The sequence below is a fragment of the Bombus huntii genome, chromosome 1 (genome assembly GCF_024542735.1).
Source record: "Bombus huntii isolate Logan2020A chromosome 1, iyBomHunt1.1, whole genome shotgun sequence".
Classification (NCBI taxonomy): domain Eukaryota; kingdom Metazoa; phylum Arthropoda; class Insecta; order Hymenoptera; family Apidae; genus Bombus; species Bombus huntii.
This window is the reverse complement of record NC_066238.1, coordinates 7,836,194-7,854,659: the sequence shown is the minus strand read 5'-3', so window position 1 is coordinate 7,854,659 and position 18,466 is coordinate 7,836,194. Positions and strand designations below refer to the sequence as shown.

The window sequence follows — 18,466 nt, the reverse complement described above, 5'->3', positions numbered from 1 at the left end:
CTTCGAGTATGTCTGGAGCCACGTGTCAAAGTCGTTTCTTTCTTCTTAACCTCGGTGTTCGCGTGACACAGGTGACGACGTCGTCGGAAGACAGGGAAACGCTCTGTCTGGACGATATAAAGTTCAGTCCAGGCGATCACAACCACAACGGCCGCGATAGGGATCTCCTGGACCGGCACCTTGATTCCTTGTCGATGTCGTCATCGAGTTCGGCGTGTTCGGCACTGTCCTGGGATAGTTCGCCCTCCGTTTCGTGCACGGCGTTTATTCTCAAGAAAGAACCCAGCGAGGACCTCGAAGAGGACGAGGAACACGAGGTGCGTCCCAGCCGGATATGCATGCGAATCTTTCGAATTTTCTGTTCGCAATGATGTGTTCTTTTATCTTGAATTTATGATGTATGTATGTAGGCTATAGTTACAATGGATGCGTTTTCTGGCGACTCAACGTTCTATTAAATACCTTAAAATATCAATTACGCAAAGATCCCAGAAGAAAGATACGATAGGTCACTGTTTTTGTTTTTCGTATAAGAGCAAGCTTAGAATTCATTATCTTCTCTAATTAATCACATATTACTAAGGCTTTGGATCGAATAGATCGTTCCTCGTTTTAACTATATTGTTAACTATATATTCTACATAATAGACTATATATTCTATATAAGTTCTACTTATGAATATTTCTTCTCCTGTATTCTTCGTATACACAGATTTTTGTTGCACTGGCTACTTCATTCCTCGGTTGCTTCATTCATCAGAACGACAGTTCGTCAGAACATGCAGCCATCGTAACCACAGCATTATATGTCGCTTCTTTTGTTTTTCTTTTGTTCCATCTGCCAACAAGTTTCGACCATCGAGTTTAGAGCGAGGCGATTAATACGGCGCGAATGCCACGAAAGGAACGATCAAACGAAATTAATTATCGCGGCTGGTGCGTATGCCGCGACAAGAACACCTGCGTTTACAGGTTCAGTTGTATCGCCCCCACCCTTTTTCGTGCGGTATCGTTCCGACGTATCGCGCGCACAATGCCCGTCAAATTTCAATTACCGTCAAACACCGGCTGTTATACAAATAACGATTCTTCCTATTTTCTACCGGTTATGTGAACCTGTGTAATTCGTGCACACGTGCATGCGGCACGCGTTTACGTACGCACAGCTATGTGTAATCCGTTTACGGGGTCATTTGGCACTGATCGATTCACGCGCGAGGCCGCGGTACCGATATCGATGTTCGATACCGTTTTAACCAGTTGCTTGCACTTTAATCAGAGGCCTCCACCCGTTGTCGTAATCCCGTTGCGTAATGAATTATGTTACCCGGCACCAGGAAATCGAGGAGGAAGAGGATAGCGGCTGCGAAAGCGAAGGTCAAATCCTGACACCACCGTCGAGCCCGGGCTCGGGTCAAGGTCATTCCAACTCCAGTCACTCGTCGAGCGGGAGTTCGATGCTCGATGTGCAGAACCTCAACCTTCATGGGACGGGCGGCAGGAGCGCCATCGTCAGGGTTACCACCAGCAACGCGCAGGGTGTCGCAAGGTAACTGATTTTTCACTAAAAATTTTTGCAATTTACCAAGAACTTTGAGAGATATTTAGAATTAAGAAGTAGTTGAATTAAGGATAATAATTATGGAGGAGGGTAGATAGAAGAGGATAATTAAGGATAACGAAGGTAGAACATTTCAGTTTTGTAGAGCAACGAAGTTGTTTAACTTTAATTTCGAGTTACTTTTACATCGACGAAATTTTCTTGGAAGATTGGCCGAATGATTAACGACAGTTCTATACGAATTCGCCAACTTTTTCTATTTCGTCGAAATGTATGCGCCCGTCTTGGTTGATGATGCATCGTAAAACCGCGCGGCAAGTAAATAAAGAGGCGGCCTTTTAGCATTTACGTGAACTTCGATAATATGTAAATCCTGGAAATCGATGACCTGGAAACTATACCTTCGCTACAATTTCTATTTTCACAAATACCACTATCGGTGCTAGCCATATCAAACAAATTCTGGAAAATATCTGTTAAAATAACCCAGTCATCAAACAGGAGCGGTTGCACGCAAAACCCTCGAATAAAAAGTTCGAGACAGTTTTATGGTCAATTTAAACTTGAGTTGCAAGAAGCATGATTCTGATATGGCTCTGTTTTTCTTACAGACTGATCTCCGTCACAGCGAATGGTTACCCCGCAGTTGCTGGCACGCAACATGCACACGCAGGGACAACTGCAGCTGCGAGCACCGTAGCTAACAGGCACCACGCGAGGAGCCACGAGCACAGTCCACCTGATACGAAGCGCAGGATACACAAATGCCAATTTCCGGGTTGCAAGAAGGTATATACCAAGAGCTCGCATCTGAAAGCCCATCAGAGGACGCACACAGGTGAGTGATCCTTCCTAACCGCGTTTTTCACGGCACCTACCAGTTGCGAGCGATCGATTAGTTTGCGATTAGAGTCGAAGAGAGAGGTTTAATGGGGCAAAAAGTTTGACCGGAACAGAGCGATCGATGGGGTCGAGTATTGCGCTGGAAACAGAGCGTTCAGACTTCGATTAATATTCCCTCGAGAGTTTCTTTGAGAGATGGTTTTAACTTTCCTTTCGGCTGTATTTACCTACCAAGCTGTTATTAGCGAATGAAGAATTATAGAAGAATTCTTAAAACGAATACCGTTAGATTATTCTCTTTCGTGTCACTTCGTAGTATTTGTACCATCGGTTGAATGGTAGAGCTTGCGATAATGATCGAGTGTAGTCACTGATCATCGAATTAGAAACATATGTAAAAATTTCATTTTTGACGTTCAATCACAAATAACAGAGTTTCTTTCATCAAAAGATATTTAATAGTCATACAAATGATTCGATTTCTATTGCCACTGAAAATGCTTAGAATCCATTCAAATCACACGTGCACCCATCCCAGATCATTTAACATTGTCATAATGAAAACATAAATTACACAGCACATCGTTGCGCGTTAGAAAGTACATAATCAAGGCAAATAGAAGAAAACACAAAGTGTTAAGACGTGTATAACACTTTAGTACTTAATACATTTCGCTATTATAGAGTTCATTCGTTCCTTTCAGTTTGACAAAAAAGAAAATGAAAAATGTTGGAAAGTTTTTAGCGATTCTAATTCGATGACCAAGCAGCGTAAAGTATTCCTTCGGTTCTTACGAACATTCATCACGCTTTCTGTAATTAAGGTGACGCGCGTTACCAATTATCAAATGTACCGATGCTGGCCATTAATAAACGTTACAGAACGCGTCTGTCTTTGTACGATACCGTGCGGTCGCTCGATAATTTTGCGCGTTTCACGCGACACCGCGCGCCCTTTCTTCGCGATTCAGTTAATCGTTAGTCACGCGATTATCCCTGGCGTCTGACGGTGGGGAACGGACGGGAAACAATCGCGGACGTATCTCGGTGAGCAACCAGGGATAAATTCCCCGACGCGTTCCCTGTCTCCCTTATCGCGGTAAATAACAATGCATAATTAATTACGAAGCCGAATTAAGGGAGCCTGTTCGGCTTGTACGACGGCTCTGGGGTACTCGAATCGTGTACGCGAACCGGATGAATGCGAGGCCCATGTGCGCGAAACCGGATGATACATGTTTAATACCATCGAACCAGTCTACCTGTGTGTTTTCTTCGATCGATAGAGAGAATAACCGTTCTTTGCATTTCGCGGTACAACTTAAATTACGCTTATCTCCTAATGAGAATGTAACAAGGCGGCTTGCTTCGTGGTAAAGATTTTCGTTTAATCGGATTTTGATATAGCTATCGCGATTATTTATCGTACGAGATATTCGAGTGAAAAGATGGTTTTCAGAAATTGGATATGATTTTGTAGTTATGATAAAATGTAAACAAGGAAACTCGATCTACCCTTTTGGTTTTCTACGATTCCTCTTTTAGAATTTATTCAAAATCAAATACTTAATATTTACTACCCTGAACCATCTTTATTCGTTCGTTTGCTTATTTAGGCATACTGAGTATGCAAAGATAATTTTCGAAAAAGCATGCTTCTCCGTTTCATCTATGATAAACATTCATCACGAGGAAACGAACGAAACATGTGAAACATGAATAATCTTCCAACATCCCCGTCACTTCGGTAAGTTGCGTTACTTTGTGCGAGGAACTGACCGAACATGTTATTATCATGCAGATACCGCTTCTCTCTTCTTCGTCTCGCGGTTATTCCCCGTTGGTTGCGGCAGCAGGTGATGGCGGAGGACTGTAATTAACGAGGATTCTCCTCTTTCTCGTTCCGCTTGCAACCCCCTTCATCCCTTCTCTTTTCATGCTTTTTGTCTCTTTACGCTTCAAATCCCTTCGGCGGGAGTAGATACGCGTTCAGGTGTACACGCGCGTAATTATCTGCGTACGTTGATTCCACGTCTACAAAATCACTCTTGGTGTTCTTACATATACATATGTAGAAGCATCGGTTATTTTTTTTTGTGTTTCTGATGACGGGAATGCAAGTGCAGTACTAAATTACAACAGTATCGCATTGTTCGTTTGCACTAGACTTTAAACCCGTTGGCCTGGCCAGTTCAGTCTACATTCTACTTACGTTTCGTAACTACCTCTAATGCTCTGTAAAATGTTTCGTTTTGAAATGCCACTCAAATTACCATGTTCCGAATTTCAAAATGTAGTTTGACGTGAAATGCAAGTCGAATTGATCGAATTCGATTCGATGTAAATTTTTCAACGGTAAAATACATCGTTGACCTGGCGGGTAGCCGTCAAATATTTAATCACGCGATTCATTTCACATGCATCGTGTCTTTCATAAATTTATCTGAAAATCCGCTCCATCATTACATCGGATCCCGGAGTGTTTCGCCGCGAGCACACGCGCCCTCGTCCCTGTAATATTGTACGTACAAGTGATTAAACGTGTATACGCGTCCACATATATTTACGCACGTGAATAGTTACACGTGCGCGCACGGCCGCCTTCATATGTGTTTATTTACCTATCCGCGTGTGCACATCTGCATCCATACACGTTGCTTCGTGTCTACAGGAAAGCGCACAGATGTGTAATTTCAGCCTCTGTATTAGGGAGGATGAGCTTAGCGAGAGTATTCCTAGAGAAGCGAATAGGTATGGGACAGGTTGATGGAAGAAGAGAATTACAGAGAAACAGGAACAAAAGGGGACAAGGAAGGGGAAACGCTAGAGCAGTACAAGGTGAACGCAAACCAAGGTGGAAGAATTTGGATCTGTACAGTATATTTCTATGCAACCATTTCTATTCGAATCATCCTAAATACAATTACACAGTGATAAAAAAAAAGTATTTCCACCGAGTAGTTTTCTTCTAAAATATCTTGTAAACTTCAGTCACCTCGTTTATAAATTTATACAAGTTTTTAACGAACATCTGTCGATAATTTCGTTCATCGCTTGTTTCGAAAGTTAAAACAAGTAAATAGGAAATGAATAAAAGCAGAGTAATGCTAGCAAGACGAAGAAAATAAGAAAACAGAAAGAACTAGCGAAAAGTAGCGAGAAGGGAATAGGTACGTGAAAAGAACGGGGCGAAAAGGGAAAGAAATAGAAATAAAAGAGAAGAGACAGACAGAGGGTGAGAGGGTTGGCAATAAGAGAGAGGTTGGCTGGGATACCTTCATCCTGCAGCGTGGCAGGTACGTCGGGATTGCTTCTCGCGGATCGTTAAGCAGAACTGCTAACTACGGGATTATGCATACTGTGGGGCCCCGTCCCGCAATTATGACTCTGTTATGAATTCGTCCTGACGCAAGGATCTCCCTTCGTGCTTGGAACGCGCTGCACCAGACGATGTCTGCGCACGTATCGTACTACGGTCGAACGTTTATTTCGCTGAAAACGTTGGTCGGGGAGAACTGGCTGAAAAGGACGCCACGCGTGTCCTGCCCCCTAGCCGGCTATTACCTCCGTCGTAATTGGTTTCCCGGTGACGGATGTTCCCGCTGACGGATCCCCGGGATTTTCCAGTTAATCGTTCGCCCCGCGGACTCGTGTAACGCTTCGACGTTCACAGGGTTTCGCTTAATCCAATCCGATATTGTTTCCTTTTCGAGTAACCAGTTTTCGATGTCCCATTGTGTTTGCTAGTCCGTCTGCTGTACACGATTGTGCCGAGTACAGGTTCTTGATAGAATATACTTTTATCGTTTTTGTTATGTCGTTCTATAAGTAGCTGTTTTTCTGAGAGTACAAATTTATTTCATTCGATTTTCAAACTTTCAAAGCTAAATAAATATTTGTTTTATCTCCGAAATATAATAACGTGTACTTTATTCTGTATTTTTTATATGTTTTTACATAGTATATAATCCTTTAGAGTTTTAGATCTTTGAACTCTCCGTAAATATATAAACATCTATATGAGCGATTTAGCAATTTTGTAAAAGAGGATTAGAAAAGCTGGTGTAGGAATAACAAACAATTTGCGGAAATATCCAGATAGCTGTTTATTTTCAACGAGCAATCCCTACCGAGAATAATCTTATTACTTATGAAAATAGTTCAATATTTTAGACACTTCAACCACCGTTCTTTTATTTCTCGAATCAAATTTTATCATCGAAATCAAGTACGAACCTTCAATGCTAGGCACGCGTATGGTTATCCACCGTCGATGTTGCCTTCTCAGATTCCAACGAATTCGAAGAGACGAGGATAGAAAGAGAGAAGAAAAGGTAGTGCTGGTAAGAGACGCAAACGAAAAAGTTGGCTGAAGGCGGGCGGAGAAAAGTCCGCGAGCAACTTTCTTCCAGAGATGGAAATACCGGTATACTTTGATCTCGGTCGGCGAATCTAATTACTGCCGGCTTGGAAGGAGCGTTCGCGAGGACCGGGACGCGAAACGAGGCGAATCGTCGAATCACGGAGTACGGGCGATCGTGTGGCCGAGTCAACATGAAGGCTCGTTACGAATTCCATCGGCGAACTTTCCTTTCGAGGATCTTTCGGCATGTAGATATCCGCCGGGCCAGCAGGAGGTCGTTCATCCCTGACCCAGCTCTCCTTGGGATCTCCCTCTCACTACGTTTCAAGACTCTCGTCTTAACGACGAATCGATCCGATTAGACGATTTAACAGTCAAAGCCATCGTCCAGGGTCCTGTTAATTCCCTTCTAACGAGCCGATAAGATGTTAACTCTAAACAGCGGAGCCAAGTTGATGAGATCGACCGCGGCGTTATGGTCTCGCTGTGAAGCACGGGTTTTCTCTAACTCCGATTTCGTCGTTCACGATATATATCGCAGAATGGAAACGTTGCATTTTTGTTTTCGGCGTTTTGTTTCATTCAGTTGGCGAAATGGAATAGGCACACAACGATTGCATCGACGTCGAGATGGATTTGTCGAGACGTTTAACGGGACACGATTGTTCGAACGAAAAGTATTGCCAGGAGAGCGTTAAACATTTTCGAGGAAACAGGATTTGTTCCTTGTTTATCCACTTTGCCCGTCAATATCGCGTTTCAGTGATTTCTCCGTTTTTACGCTGGCAAAGCCTTTCTATACGATTTCCTCGTGGGAATCGAGGAACTATCGATCCGATGGTCCAACCAGTCTCCCAGCAACTATACGCCCGAAGAAGAAGACGAAGATGGGAAAGAAGAAGGGAAAAAGAGAGAGATTTCCAATTACAGAGACTTTCTGTTCCGGAATTCCATTCCAAACACCATTGTTCTCGCGTCTCGAGCTGTGGACAGGACTTTGATCCCTCTACGGAGTCCAATCGTTTCGTTGGAAACTTTTCGCAATCGTTCCCTTAGTGCTCGTTGATGGAATGTCAATATATTTGGAAAATTAAGGAACGACAGATTCGTTATCCCGTGGATTTGTCCGGCATTGATCGAACGTCCTCGCGTCGAGTTCATGGGAAAAGAAAAATCAGAGAGAAGGAAAACTCTATACGTTCAAACCACTTCGATCGTGTCACTGAATTTTTAATAAACTTCGACAAAGGTCTTGACGAAAATATTTTCACGTTATCATCGCGTTTTTGCGAATCATTTCCAAGATGAGTCGTATTATGATAACGTCATTCGCGTCTCATCGATCTCTCCTGATCGGTTTCGCGGAACCAATAACCAGTTTCGATCGTCCCGTTTTTAATTACAACTTCGTGTAACAACTCGATGATCGAGTACACGGTTTTCCTCGATCGTCGGATATCGGTCAAAGTAACGTACTGATTGTCGTTCGAGCGAATAATATTACGCAGCGAGAGGCAACAGCCGCAAATAGGTCAGCCAAGGCGCGATAATTTACGCCTTAGAAATAGGATGGCGTTCGAACGCGCTTAAATCAAACGAAGGATGAGGAAAATAATAAAAGGCTGCGGAGAGCGCGACCGATACACACAGGCCCTGGAAAATTATTTATCGCTACGTGACTGCTCGCGATGCGTTCTAGCCATTCGGAAGAGGCCGTTCTGCACATTACCAGAGCGTTTCCTCTTTGCATTCACCGCGAGGGATGTATTGAAACCTTTCAAATTTCGCGTCGAGTCGGCGGCTATTGTTCCCACGCGAAAAATAAGGAAAGCACGAGCAGATAATTTATCGAGCTAGCGAGGGGACCAGAACGCGTTATTCTCTTTGAAAACAAACAACGCGAGGAGTTATTGCGTTATCGGACCTGGGATTTGGAAATCAACTTCTCCAGTCGTTTCCAACCTGCTCTTGAACGCCTCGGTTGTTCGTGTAGGAGGTTGAATAATGAGACTACCAGTAGGTGAAATCGTTAATGTATTTAAAAAAGTCCTAGTCGCGAAAGTGTGTATATAGTCATTTGGTCACAGTTTATAATGATCCGTTTGCGATCGCGTCCGTTTATTTATAATAGACGGGGGGAAGTCGGGAGATTCAAATTTGTCTTGTTTTACGGTTACATGTAGCGGCGGCATTGTTTTGCTCGGAATTCATTACTCCTTACAATACCTGTGATCTAACGGTCTTGATACTCCGAAGCAAAAGAATCGAATTCTAACTCTTGTGCCGCTACATTCGTTTCTGACTCTAGTTCGAAAGGATTCTGACTACGAAATTTAATCGACGTAGACGCCGCATGTGCTCCTTTGTGTCAAATCAAACGTAAATTCCAGATGAAAAAGACTCAAGGTTTTAAATTGCTTTATAATCGTTTATTCTGCCATTTTTGCTTTCCCCAAATTCTTGTTATAATATGAAATATCTGAGGACACGCAGAATGAGCAGACTAAAATGATAGGTTTTTGTATGTTTATTATTCCGTCTGATTAAATTATTCTGAAATTATCTGCATGAGCTGTTTACAAGTGAACGTTATTTACCTAACTAAACAAAGTAAAATATGGTGAGCGTACTTAAAATGTTTTAGTTCTCTAAAATAAGACAAGACTGGTGTTTCTCTGCAATCAAATCGATCGACTTTAATCCAATAATTTTCAGCCGTGAGCCTCCCAAAGCAACATTACATCAGTCAAGGTGTTCGAAAGTTTTCTTTCTGCAATATAAATGGCCACTCGGGGAAACGAGAAATCCTGCGGTCGGCTTTGGAATAAATCTTCGTTCCCTACTTGAGTATAATCCAAAATTTCTCCACACGTCGATATGAGAGGGGTGGCCCCGCATTGTTATCAGGAATTTCAAGCCACGACACATTGCAGTAATACGATTCTTAAATAAAATAGCGGGAGAAACCGAACTCGGGCCACTGGTTTCCCACCCTTTTCGCGTATTTCTGCCTTTAGGCGAATGTATCCGCAAGATTGAAAGCGTTTACTCTTACGCTTAAACCTCAAACACGAAGCCTCTCGCGTATTTTCCTCGATACGCGTCGATTGATCGTGGCGTGGGTCGATCTTTGTTTCCACCGTTGCTTGCTTCGTTCGTTGTTTGAATGATAGAATGCGATAGAATTATTTGAATCAAAACGACATTTGAGTGCAGCTAAATAATTTGCCTTGTAATTCACCAAATTCGATTACGAACAATTTCTAGATGATCTACATTTGAAAATAGATTGCTTACTTAAAGACTAATGGTATCCATAATATACAACAAGTTTGATTATTCTGTGCAATGTTCAAGATTGAATTTTAAGATGTTGAAGATTAGGTGATTCAAATAACTCTATTTATTATATTTCAAACGATATAAGAGTCAATAGGAACTTCTGAGAGGCGATTTTGCAGAAGAGAGATTCCTCGGTAGGACTAGGTGGTTTGTACAAACTAATTAGCAGCTTGCCGAATCTCGAGTCTTCGGCATTAAGTGCGATTTAACCCGGACCTAACCCCGGAGCCTGTGTGTTTTACCCTGGGCGATCCTGATCAGTTCAGACTAGACACAACTCTATAGCTCCTCCTTTAAGTGTTCAGCGCTAAGCTGTCTAACTTGCTCACCGCGGCAAAGCGGCTGGAAACTCTTAAACCTGAAGCTTTTGTCGTGCATCGATTCCCAAATGATACTCTGATTAATTCACTGCTCGATTATTCGCATTCCCACGCGCGTACTTGCAACCGGGGCAATCGGTGAATACTTAAAATTCTTATCAACGGCTGCTGCATTATTCCCGAAATAATCTTCCCGACCCTTGTATTATTTACAGGAAAGTTCGTTCGGTTACAGATTATACCTTACACACTTCCACTCATAAGTATTAGAATATTTTTAGAAAATGAAGTGAGTCTCAAATAGGCGTTATTATTGAAACCTTTGAGAATTATTATCTCGTTTAAAATCTTAGGCGAAGAAGCTTAACTTTATAATAAGATTAAATTCTTGCATGAATGCAAAATGCTGGTCGATTATCGCTTCCTTGGTAATTTGGACCAATTATCACATCTTGCGTAAAATCAGAATATGTTCTGATACTATATAATGAACGAGGGCGTACATGTATGCATGTAACCCTCTCTTGCTTTGTCTTGCGTGGATACGCGTGTGCACATGCATACAGACACGTGAGACACGGGTGATCTCCGCGTACGTACATATCGATTCGTACCTCGGGCACTGTTCGAAATACGTTCGAAACACGCAGCGAAGTTAGAAGCCGCCGCCGTCCCTCGTTCGCCACTGTCGATCCCCGGTACCCTGGCACCGCAAACAATTGGAAACGTCGTCAAAGTTCTCGCTACAGTTGACAGCGAAACCGCAGTTCACAACACGAGGAACGTGCTATCTCTAACCGTAGTCGATACCGCTGGGACGGAAACAGGCAGCCAAGAACCCGGGTGTACTCGCACACACCGTTGCACACTACCGGGAAAACCACGCGCCCTGTCATCGATCTTCAACGATCGACCGTTTCAACTTTCCGTTACAACTTACTCCGAGACGCTAAGAAGTTTTACGCGTGTGACGTTTCGCACCGAATCTCTTACGCGACTCTATGGTTAATTAGAGGGAGTACTTTCATCTTTGAAATGACTAAATTTAATGTTACAGGGTAGGAAATAGTAGCTGGAAGTAGTAGATCGCATATAGTTTTTGGTTTGTGTTTTTGGAAAGTCCGAATATTTGGTGCGCTGCATTGTGGAATTATTGCCAGTAGAGTAGGCCAGTTATAGTGACGCACGTTGTTCTGATAAAAGAATACAATTTCTTTGCAAAATATTTCTTTCCAAAGGGAGGACGGTTGGTTATACGTAAATAGAAAAAATCTTTGGCTTTGTAGTAGTTTCATAAAATTCAACACGATAACACTTCTGCTTTTGGTTGCTATCTACGAAATACAAGTAGAATATTCCGTATATGCTCAGACACGCTGCATTTACAGGAGATCAAATCCTTCTTAAGTATGTTACAACCTGCGACTTTTCCTGTTATTTCTGACGTAAATCCTGTCCACGAAATGTCGCACACTTTGCTTTACACAAATTTATGAAATTATTTCCCGAAACATAAACAACGCGAAGTCCATAATTAGAAAGTCGAAGGATGCTGAGTGAGTAAAAGTTCCGCGTGAAAGTTAGTTCTTTACGGAAGTACTTCTTTCTTTCCCTCGAAACACGTGATTTTATCCCCATTCTTCTTTTGAGATCCTGTTTTATATCCGCCGAAACGTTTCCGTTTCCGAAATAAATGCCGCGCCCTTCCGAAACAAACACCTCATACGCTTCTCTTTCGGGGCGCACGATATTTCTTTACGGGAAATCCCGTTTCATTTTTCATTTCTATCGTGCTTCATCCTATTTTAGTATACGACCGCGCGCCGCAGTGCCGCCGTCCCGGCGCAAAATTTGTCCCTCGAAAAAGCAACGACTTGCCAACCCGATTCCCTAGCAAAATTTTCCTGATCCGCCCCTGTCTAGGGGTGGGGTTTGACAACGTCGTTTCTCAAGTGGAACGGCGGGAAAAAATATAAAACATCGTACCCGGGAACCCTTCGTATCGTGCGAACGTAAATTCGCTACCACCGCGAACAATCTATCAAGCAACCTTACAAGACAGTCTCTTGCAATTCCAGCTAAACGTATTCTAGAACGTGATGAGTTTTATTAATTCTTACGGAAAGAACGTTGGATATGTCGTTCCGTTATTCGTTAGATATTTTTCGATATTCGTGGATCAGTGGAAAAATTTATTACAGTTCGAAGAGTCTTCGAACTTTGATTAAAATACCGATAGAAAATTGTATCGTCCGGTTGTAAAATTGTCACACGATCGTAACGGTAGGAATAGCGTCCTTTAAAACCAGCTAAATGCGGAAAAATAAAAAAGAGTTGTACAGCGTCCGCTACAATGGTTCTCGTAGAACAATGTAGAATCTTCTTTTGTGGTTTGCGAAGTTTCGCCCTTTGTTACGCGGACTGGAAATTTTTCGCGCGGTTCGTAATATTTTGCTCGAATTCTTCTTTTCTATTTCCTCTTTTCTTCTCTTTTTTTTTGTTTCACAATTCACCTTTTCTCCCTTAAACGATCAACCGGCTTTACTTTATCGAATTTTTGTCGCGGACAATCTTGAAAGAAGTTAAATTTAACGAGACAGTCCTCAGGGTCGAGTAATTTTCACGATCCTTTCTTCGTATTAATACAACGCTGCAGCGGCGGGGGGTTAAACGTTCGCAGCTGTAGAAAATCATGTCTCGCTTTGTGGGACGCGCAATTCTTTGCAGGAAGAAAGCTGTTACCGCTTTACAGTCTACGATATTTCTACGAAAGAAAATGAAGAAAATCCGGTTCTCCGCCGTTCCGACTTCCGCGCAAGTGGAACGGATCAAGATTTTTTCGAACGCCGATCCTCGATTTTTGCTTCGTTGGAAATTGAAGTGCTCCGCTTCGCGAAGGAAATTAAACTTTTTTCTCAATTTTTTATCGTATTTAGCCCGCAGTATTATGTCTGTTTGGTTATGGAGCTTTAATAAAAAAAAAAAAAAAAAAAAAGAAGAAAAGAAAGAAATGATAGACTTTTAATGGAGGATACATACAGATCGGAGTTAATTAAATTTTCATTTTCGCCGACACGTAATTTTAGAAAATATTCGCTCGCAAAATTTTCATCGTAATTTGACATTTTCCATCGACACGAGTGACGAAAGAAATATCGTATCTCTCCCCGGAAAGTGCAACGTAAAACCGTTTCGCGAAAGCTTGCGATACTAACGTTCAACGAAATTTTACTTTGCGACCTGCGTTTACTGACTAACAGCGATTTACTGGCAATCAAATCGTGAAGGAAAACTTCGCAGATATTTCCATGTTATAAATTTCATGCATCGTCGAGAATCATTCAAATTTTCACGATCGAAATTCGCAATTCACATTTGAAGTCCGTGAAGAATTTCAAGAAAAATACAGGACACGGTCAGAGCAGTAACTATAAATATTTATTTAAATATAAATAAACATAAACAAATATCTTTCGGTATTCTCCAGCCATCTCTCAACTTCCTGTACATGAAAGAATTTCAATGCTGTCAGGAAAAATTCTCTCCGCGAGGAAGAACATGCATAAAGTTATTCCCAGATTCCTGATCGATCTTCTCCGTCAGGATATCGCTGCTGGTTCGTCTGAATATCCTATGCTGGACAACCAGAATCTCTAGCATGTCGAAACTGTAAAAAATTTTACTTCCATCGACCTGGCGGATTCTCGTCTCTCAGAATCTCTCGATGGTGCACGCGCGCACACTAGAAACGAGAAAGAAAAAGAATCTTCCACGTCCACCTATCTGTCATGCGGATCCACGAAACGTCCTTCGGTATTAGGCGCGTTTCTCTCGTCGAAACGTTTCTCGCGCGGAACGTGTTCGGATGTAAAGGACAGAGGACAGGAAAGAAATAGAAAGAAAAGGAGTAGAAGAGAGACAGGACTAGGGATGGAATCCTTGGTCATAAATTCCGGTTGTCCTATCCCTGGGCGACATGACGGAAGGTAGCCTATACATCGTCGCCGACGACGGACTTAATAAAATGCAAAGACGACGAACACACATTGCCAGGGACGGTCTGACATATCGACGCAATACCGACCCACTCAGACCTCTCGAGGAACGTCAGATGGAGGGAAGGACATAGAAAAATCGTTTCTACGCCGAACGGGACGAACGTCATCGAGGACTACGTGAAACCAGCCACTTCTAGCTTTCCTCGCCGCCGCGACTGTCCTCGCATCCCTCTTCCTCTATCATGTTCTATTTGTACCGGGTCTGGTTTGCATGGAATATACGCGGAATTTAAGGACGATGTGCATAAAATACAGTTAGGACGGTGAACGAGAATTCGTTATAATGGTAAGTGCGTTGGGAAGTTTCGTTCTCCATGGGTCACATGGATTTTATAAAAATCGCTCGAAGAATATCGAATAAGCGTTATTCGAAGCATCAGTATCTCGAAACGCCTGCGAAACCATCGAAGCGTTTTAACTTATTGTTAATAAAACCTTAATCCTATTTTTCCCCGGCATCCGAGGGCTCGGGTAACGCACGACTATGCGACCAAGGGAAACACTACCCTCGGTACCATCGAACAATAACAGCACCCCTTCTTCGGAGGGCAGGAAGAAATTACCCAATCTCCCGAACTGTGCACGCACATCAACAAAGGAGATAAACAGACGACTGATACTCGTACGGAACAAAGCTGGTGGTATGGGATAGGGGGTTGCGCGGGGCTGACGTATCGCGTCGTTTAGCAACGTTCGTTACGGGCTCGAAACGAGCGCAGAACAGAGGCGGGACGTCGAGAGGGTAGAGCAGGTTAACACTTTAAGCCGTCCTGTTTAATATGGCTTTATTACGTAGGTGGTAACGAACCGCCGGGAGGCCATTATGCGGCGATAAAATGCGCAATGCACGATGCACCTACACATCGTTCCGCCCCGTCCACCTGGCGCGCGTCTCCGCCGCGGCCGTGACACGCACACTCACACGAGTCCAAGTTGACTGACCCGCACACGCTTCTGTTCGACGCATAATACACGCGCGCGTGTCTCTCGCGGGCGACACACACTGACTGCGGTCGTTCGCCACGTTACGCAGTCACCATGGTTACTCGAAATTCAATTTGCCTTTTCGATGGGGCCTATGCACGCACGCGACACGTCGCACGTTGATTTTTTCCTGCTTTTTCTCCCTTTCTTTTTTCGCCTTCTCTCTCTATTTGTTTTTCGTTCTTTCTCTGCTTTTTCCTTCTCTCTCCCTTCCCTTTTTTTTTGGTTCGTTTAATTGCACGTGTAATGGCCCCGTTGATTTTTTCTGTAATTCTGTTCGCGGCCGGGGATTTTAGGTTGTAGGGGGGAAGGGTGCGATTCCACGGTAGAATGAGGCAAAGGTGAAATGGAAGGTGCATTATTGATCGAGAGGGACTAATGTCCTGATAATGAGAGGGCATAGAGATAGGGGATCGGTGTACAGAGATAAAGTTAGAGGGTGTAGATACGGCCAGAGGGTTATAATGATGAGAGGGTAATGGGATTATGATTGTTTGACGTTTCGTTGTTTTACAGAAAAAAAGAAAGAAGAAAGGGGGATGTTTTAAAGTGCACACTTAAAAATTGCTATTCCAACATCATGAATATTCGAATACGTAAATTTACAGAATGTCTCCATATAATTCTTCGAAATGGTGCGCATTATTCATATAAAACACGAGAATCCATTTTTCGATGGCTTTGCTCCACTGTTCTATTTACTCTACTCCGAAACGCAGCTGCACATTGCAGTTGCATCGAGAAAGGAGCTGTATTACAGATATAAATGCTGTTGCACTAAGCATTCAACCTCTAGCTCTATCGATATTCCCTATGCATATTCGGAAAAGATCTATAGCACATTCCAGTTTTATTAAAATTTTTCTGAGTCATCTTGTATTTACATGTTATTTCAAGTATACAAAATTAGTTCTATTCCGCGCAAAATAACGTCGAATCAAACAACTATCCTGAATCTAAATCAGGAATGCCGCTTTCATCGATACATCGCAAAGCAATAGCAAACTCGACACAAGTCACGTCGCCGTTCCTAGAACGGAAGCGCGAGACTCAAGTTCTGCCCTTATGCAGTCACCAATTTTTCCTTCCGCCACTCAAGCGCCGGGAATGTATTCGCAGCAGCCTCGCGAATATATTGCTTCGCCACCTCCGAACAGTTTATCCTTATCGTTCACGAAATTCTTGCTGCCAGCCCTGGCTGCGGCAATTTCTAGTCGTGCACGGGAAGATGACGCTCATCCCCCATCTCACGGATGCCCGCGCGAGGGTAGTTCAACCGAACGCACACGGAAGGATACACGAGGACGTGAGCGTCGTTTTTTCTATAGAAAGTCGCGGCTATCTCTGACAAAGCAACCAACCAGCGTGACACGAGGTGTGAGAGAATCGGATTTGGTTATGCGTCGCCACGTTCGCGCTGGATTTGTCGTCGTTACTTCCCACGATGGGGTGAAACTCGTGGAAAAAGCGAATCTCGTCGCGGAACAATTTCGAGGCTAGGAATTGGATGCTGTGTAAATTTTTCCAACCTCCGTGCATCGATGTTGAGTAAACGTCAGTCGTAACTCTGTCTTGTCTTCCGGCGCACGGCATCGAGTAGAATTTTCTCCTCGTCAATTCGTTTGCAGGAATTGATCCTCCCGTGGAAGAGGAGGGGAATATTAAGGAAATCGTAACGAATGGCTTCACGGATGTCTTCGGCGATAGCTCGACACGATGGGGATTGCGTGCGTTTAAAAAAAGCGGTCGGAGCGTGTTACTGGAATTGAATGAAGTAGGGTGCCCGCGTTGGTGCGTCGTTAGGTAGGTCCCTGGGCTTGTAAAGTGGTTGCACGATCGTGGAGAACGTTGAAAGGGAGAAAGTTTTGCTTCTTGCTGCGGTGAGAGGATTCGCAGAGAGGATTAGTGAAACGTTACAACCTTTTTCTCTACTATGTTCGAGTCTAGCTTGCTTTGCGTAAAGAAAGAAGGTTGATGAATTATTCCAGGAAAACATTATTATTGCGAAAAAAAAATCGCGATCAAAGATTACATTAAATTTCGTTCGCGAATTTCTTTGAGCGATTAGTGGTATGATACGACGCGAGGGAGAACAATATTACGGTGACGCGAATTTTTTTAAGATCACGCGTTCGCGGTACGACCACGACATTACCGCGTCTAAATTACACGCGAAGCGTTCGCAGCCGCGCGCAAACAAGCACGCGACAATAAAAACAGCACATCACGCGAATGTCGACTGCGTTAAAGGCTTCTTCTCTCTCCTGCTCCTTTTCTCGTGATTCTCCCTGTCAGTACCTCTCTTTTTTTCTTTTTTAATTCATTAAGTTTAGGGTCGCACGATGTAGATGTCAAAACGTTTTACTTCGCGGTTTCATACGCGCGTTTATATCGCCTTTTCCACGCGGTCGCCATTACGCGCTCCCCCATTCTTTCGTTTTTATGAAGGAATAGCGTATACACTTCGTCTTGATTAGAGACGCGACAAACATTGGACGAGGAGAATCACCTTCCGTCGAAGACAAAAACTTGCTTTCGATTCTGCTACTTTTCTGAAAAGCCACGATGAAGCGTCTCTGAAACTTTAACGACAATCATCGAAGCCCCCGGAGTTGCTTCAATCTTCCTAGCTGCCTTTCAAACTGCTAGCGCCTTGCTAAATCCACCAAGACAAAGTCTTTCCAAGTTTTTCAACCTTTAATAGCGGGCTTTAAGGTCTTTGAGAGTTCTTCCAGTCTTTCCACTATGCTTTCCCCATTTTCTACGATATTTTATTTAACAAAAATCCCCTAATCTCAAATCGAGACAATTCTCTCTTTACATGCAACGATCAAATGCTTACCCGCATTCTTATCAATTGGTCTTTATCTTTTTTCCGATATTTTGCTTTTTATTTTTTAATTTTCACTCTCTCCTCCTTTTACACGACACGAAGTCCTAACAGTTTGTTAAACACAACAGCAAAGCGCCACAGGTGGCGCGTCCGCATTTCCTG

The 18,466-nt window shown here is 43.1% G+C and overlaps 1 protein-coding gene across 4 annotated transcripts in view; it reads left to right on the top strand.

Annotated features, from left to right (window-relative positions):
• The window catches only part of LOC126867308 (Krueppel-like factor 6), a 275,511-nt gene that overhangs the window by 245,796 nt on the left and 11,249 nt on the right, over positions 1-18,466 (top strand). For 3 of the 4 annotated variants that reach the window (XM_050621669.1, XM_050621689.1, XM_050621679.1), the window contains 3 exons: positions 72-317; positions 1,338-1,549; positions 2,173-2,399. In XM_050621669.1, the coding sequence (XP_050477626.1) occupies positions 72-317; positions 1,338-1,549; positions 2,173-2,399 (685 nt within the window). The remainder of the gene's footprint in view (positions 1-71; positions 318-1,337; positions 1,550-2,172; positions 2,400-18,466) is intronic. The other variant, XM_050621699.1, reaches the window with a different exon arrangement.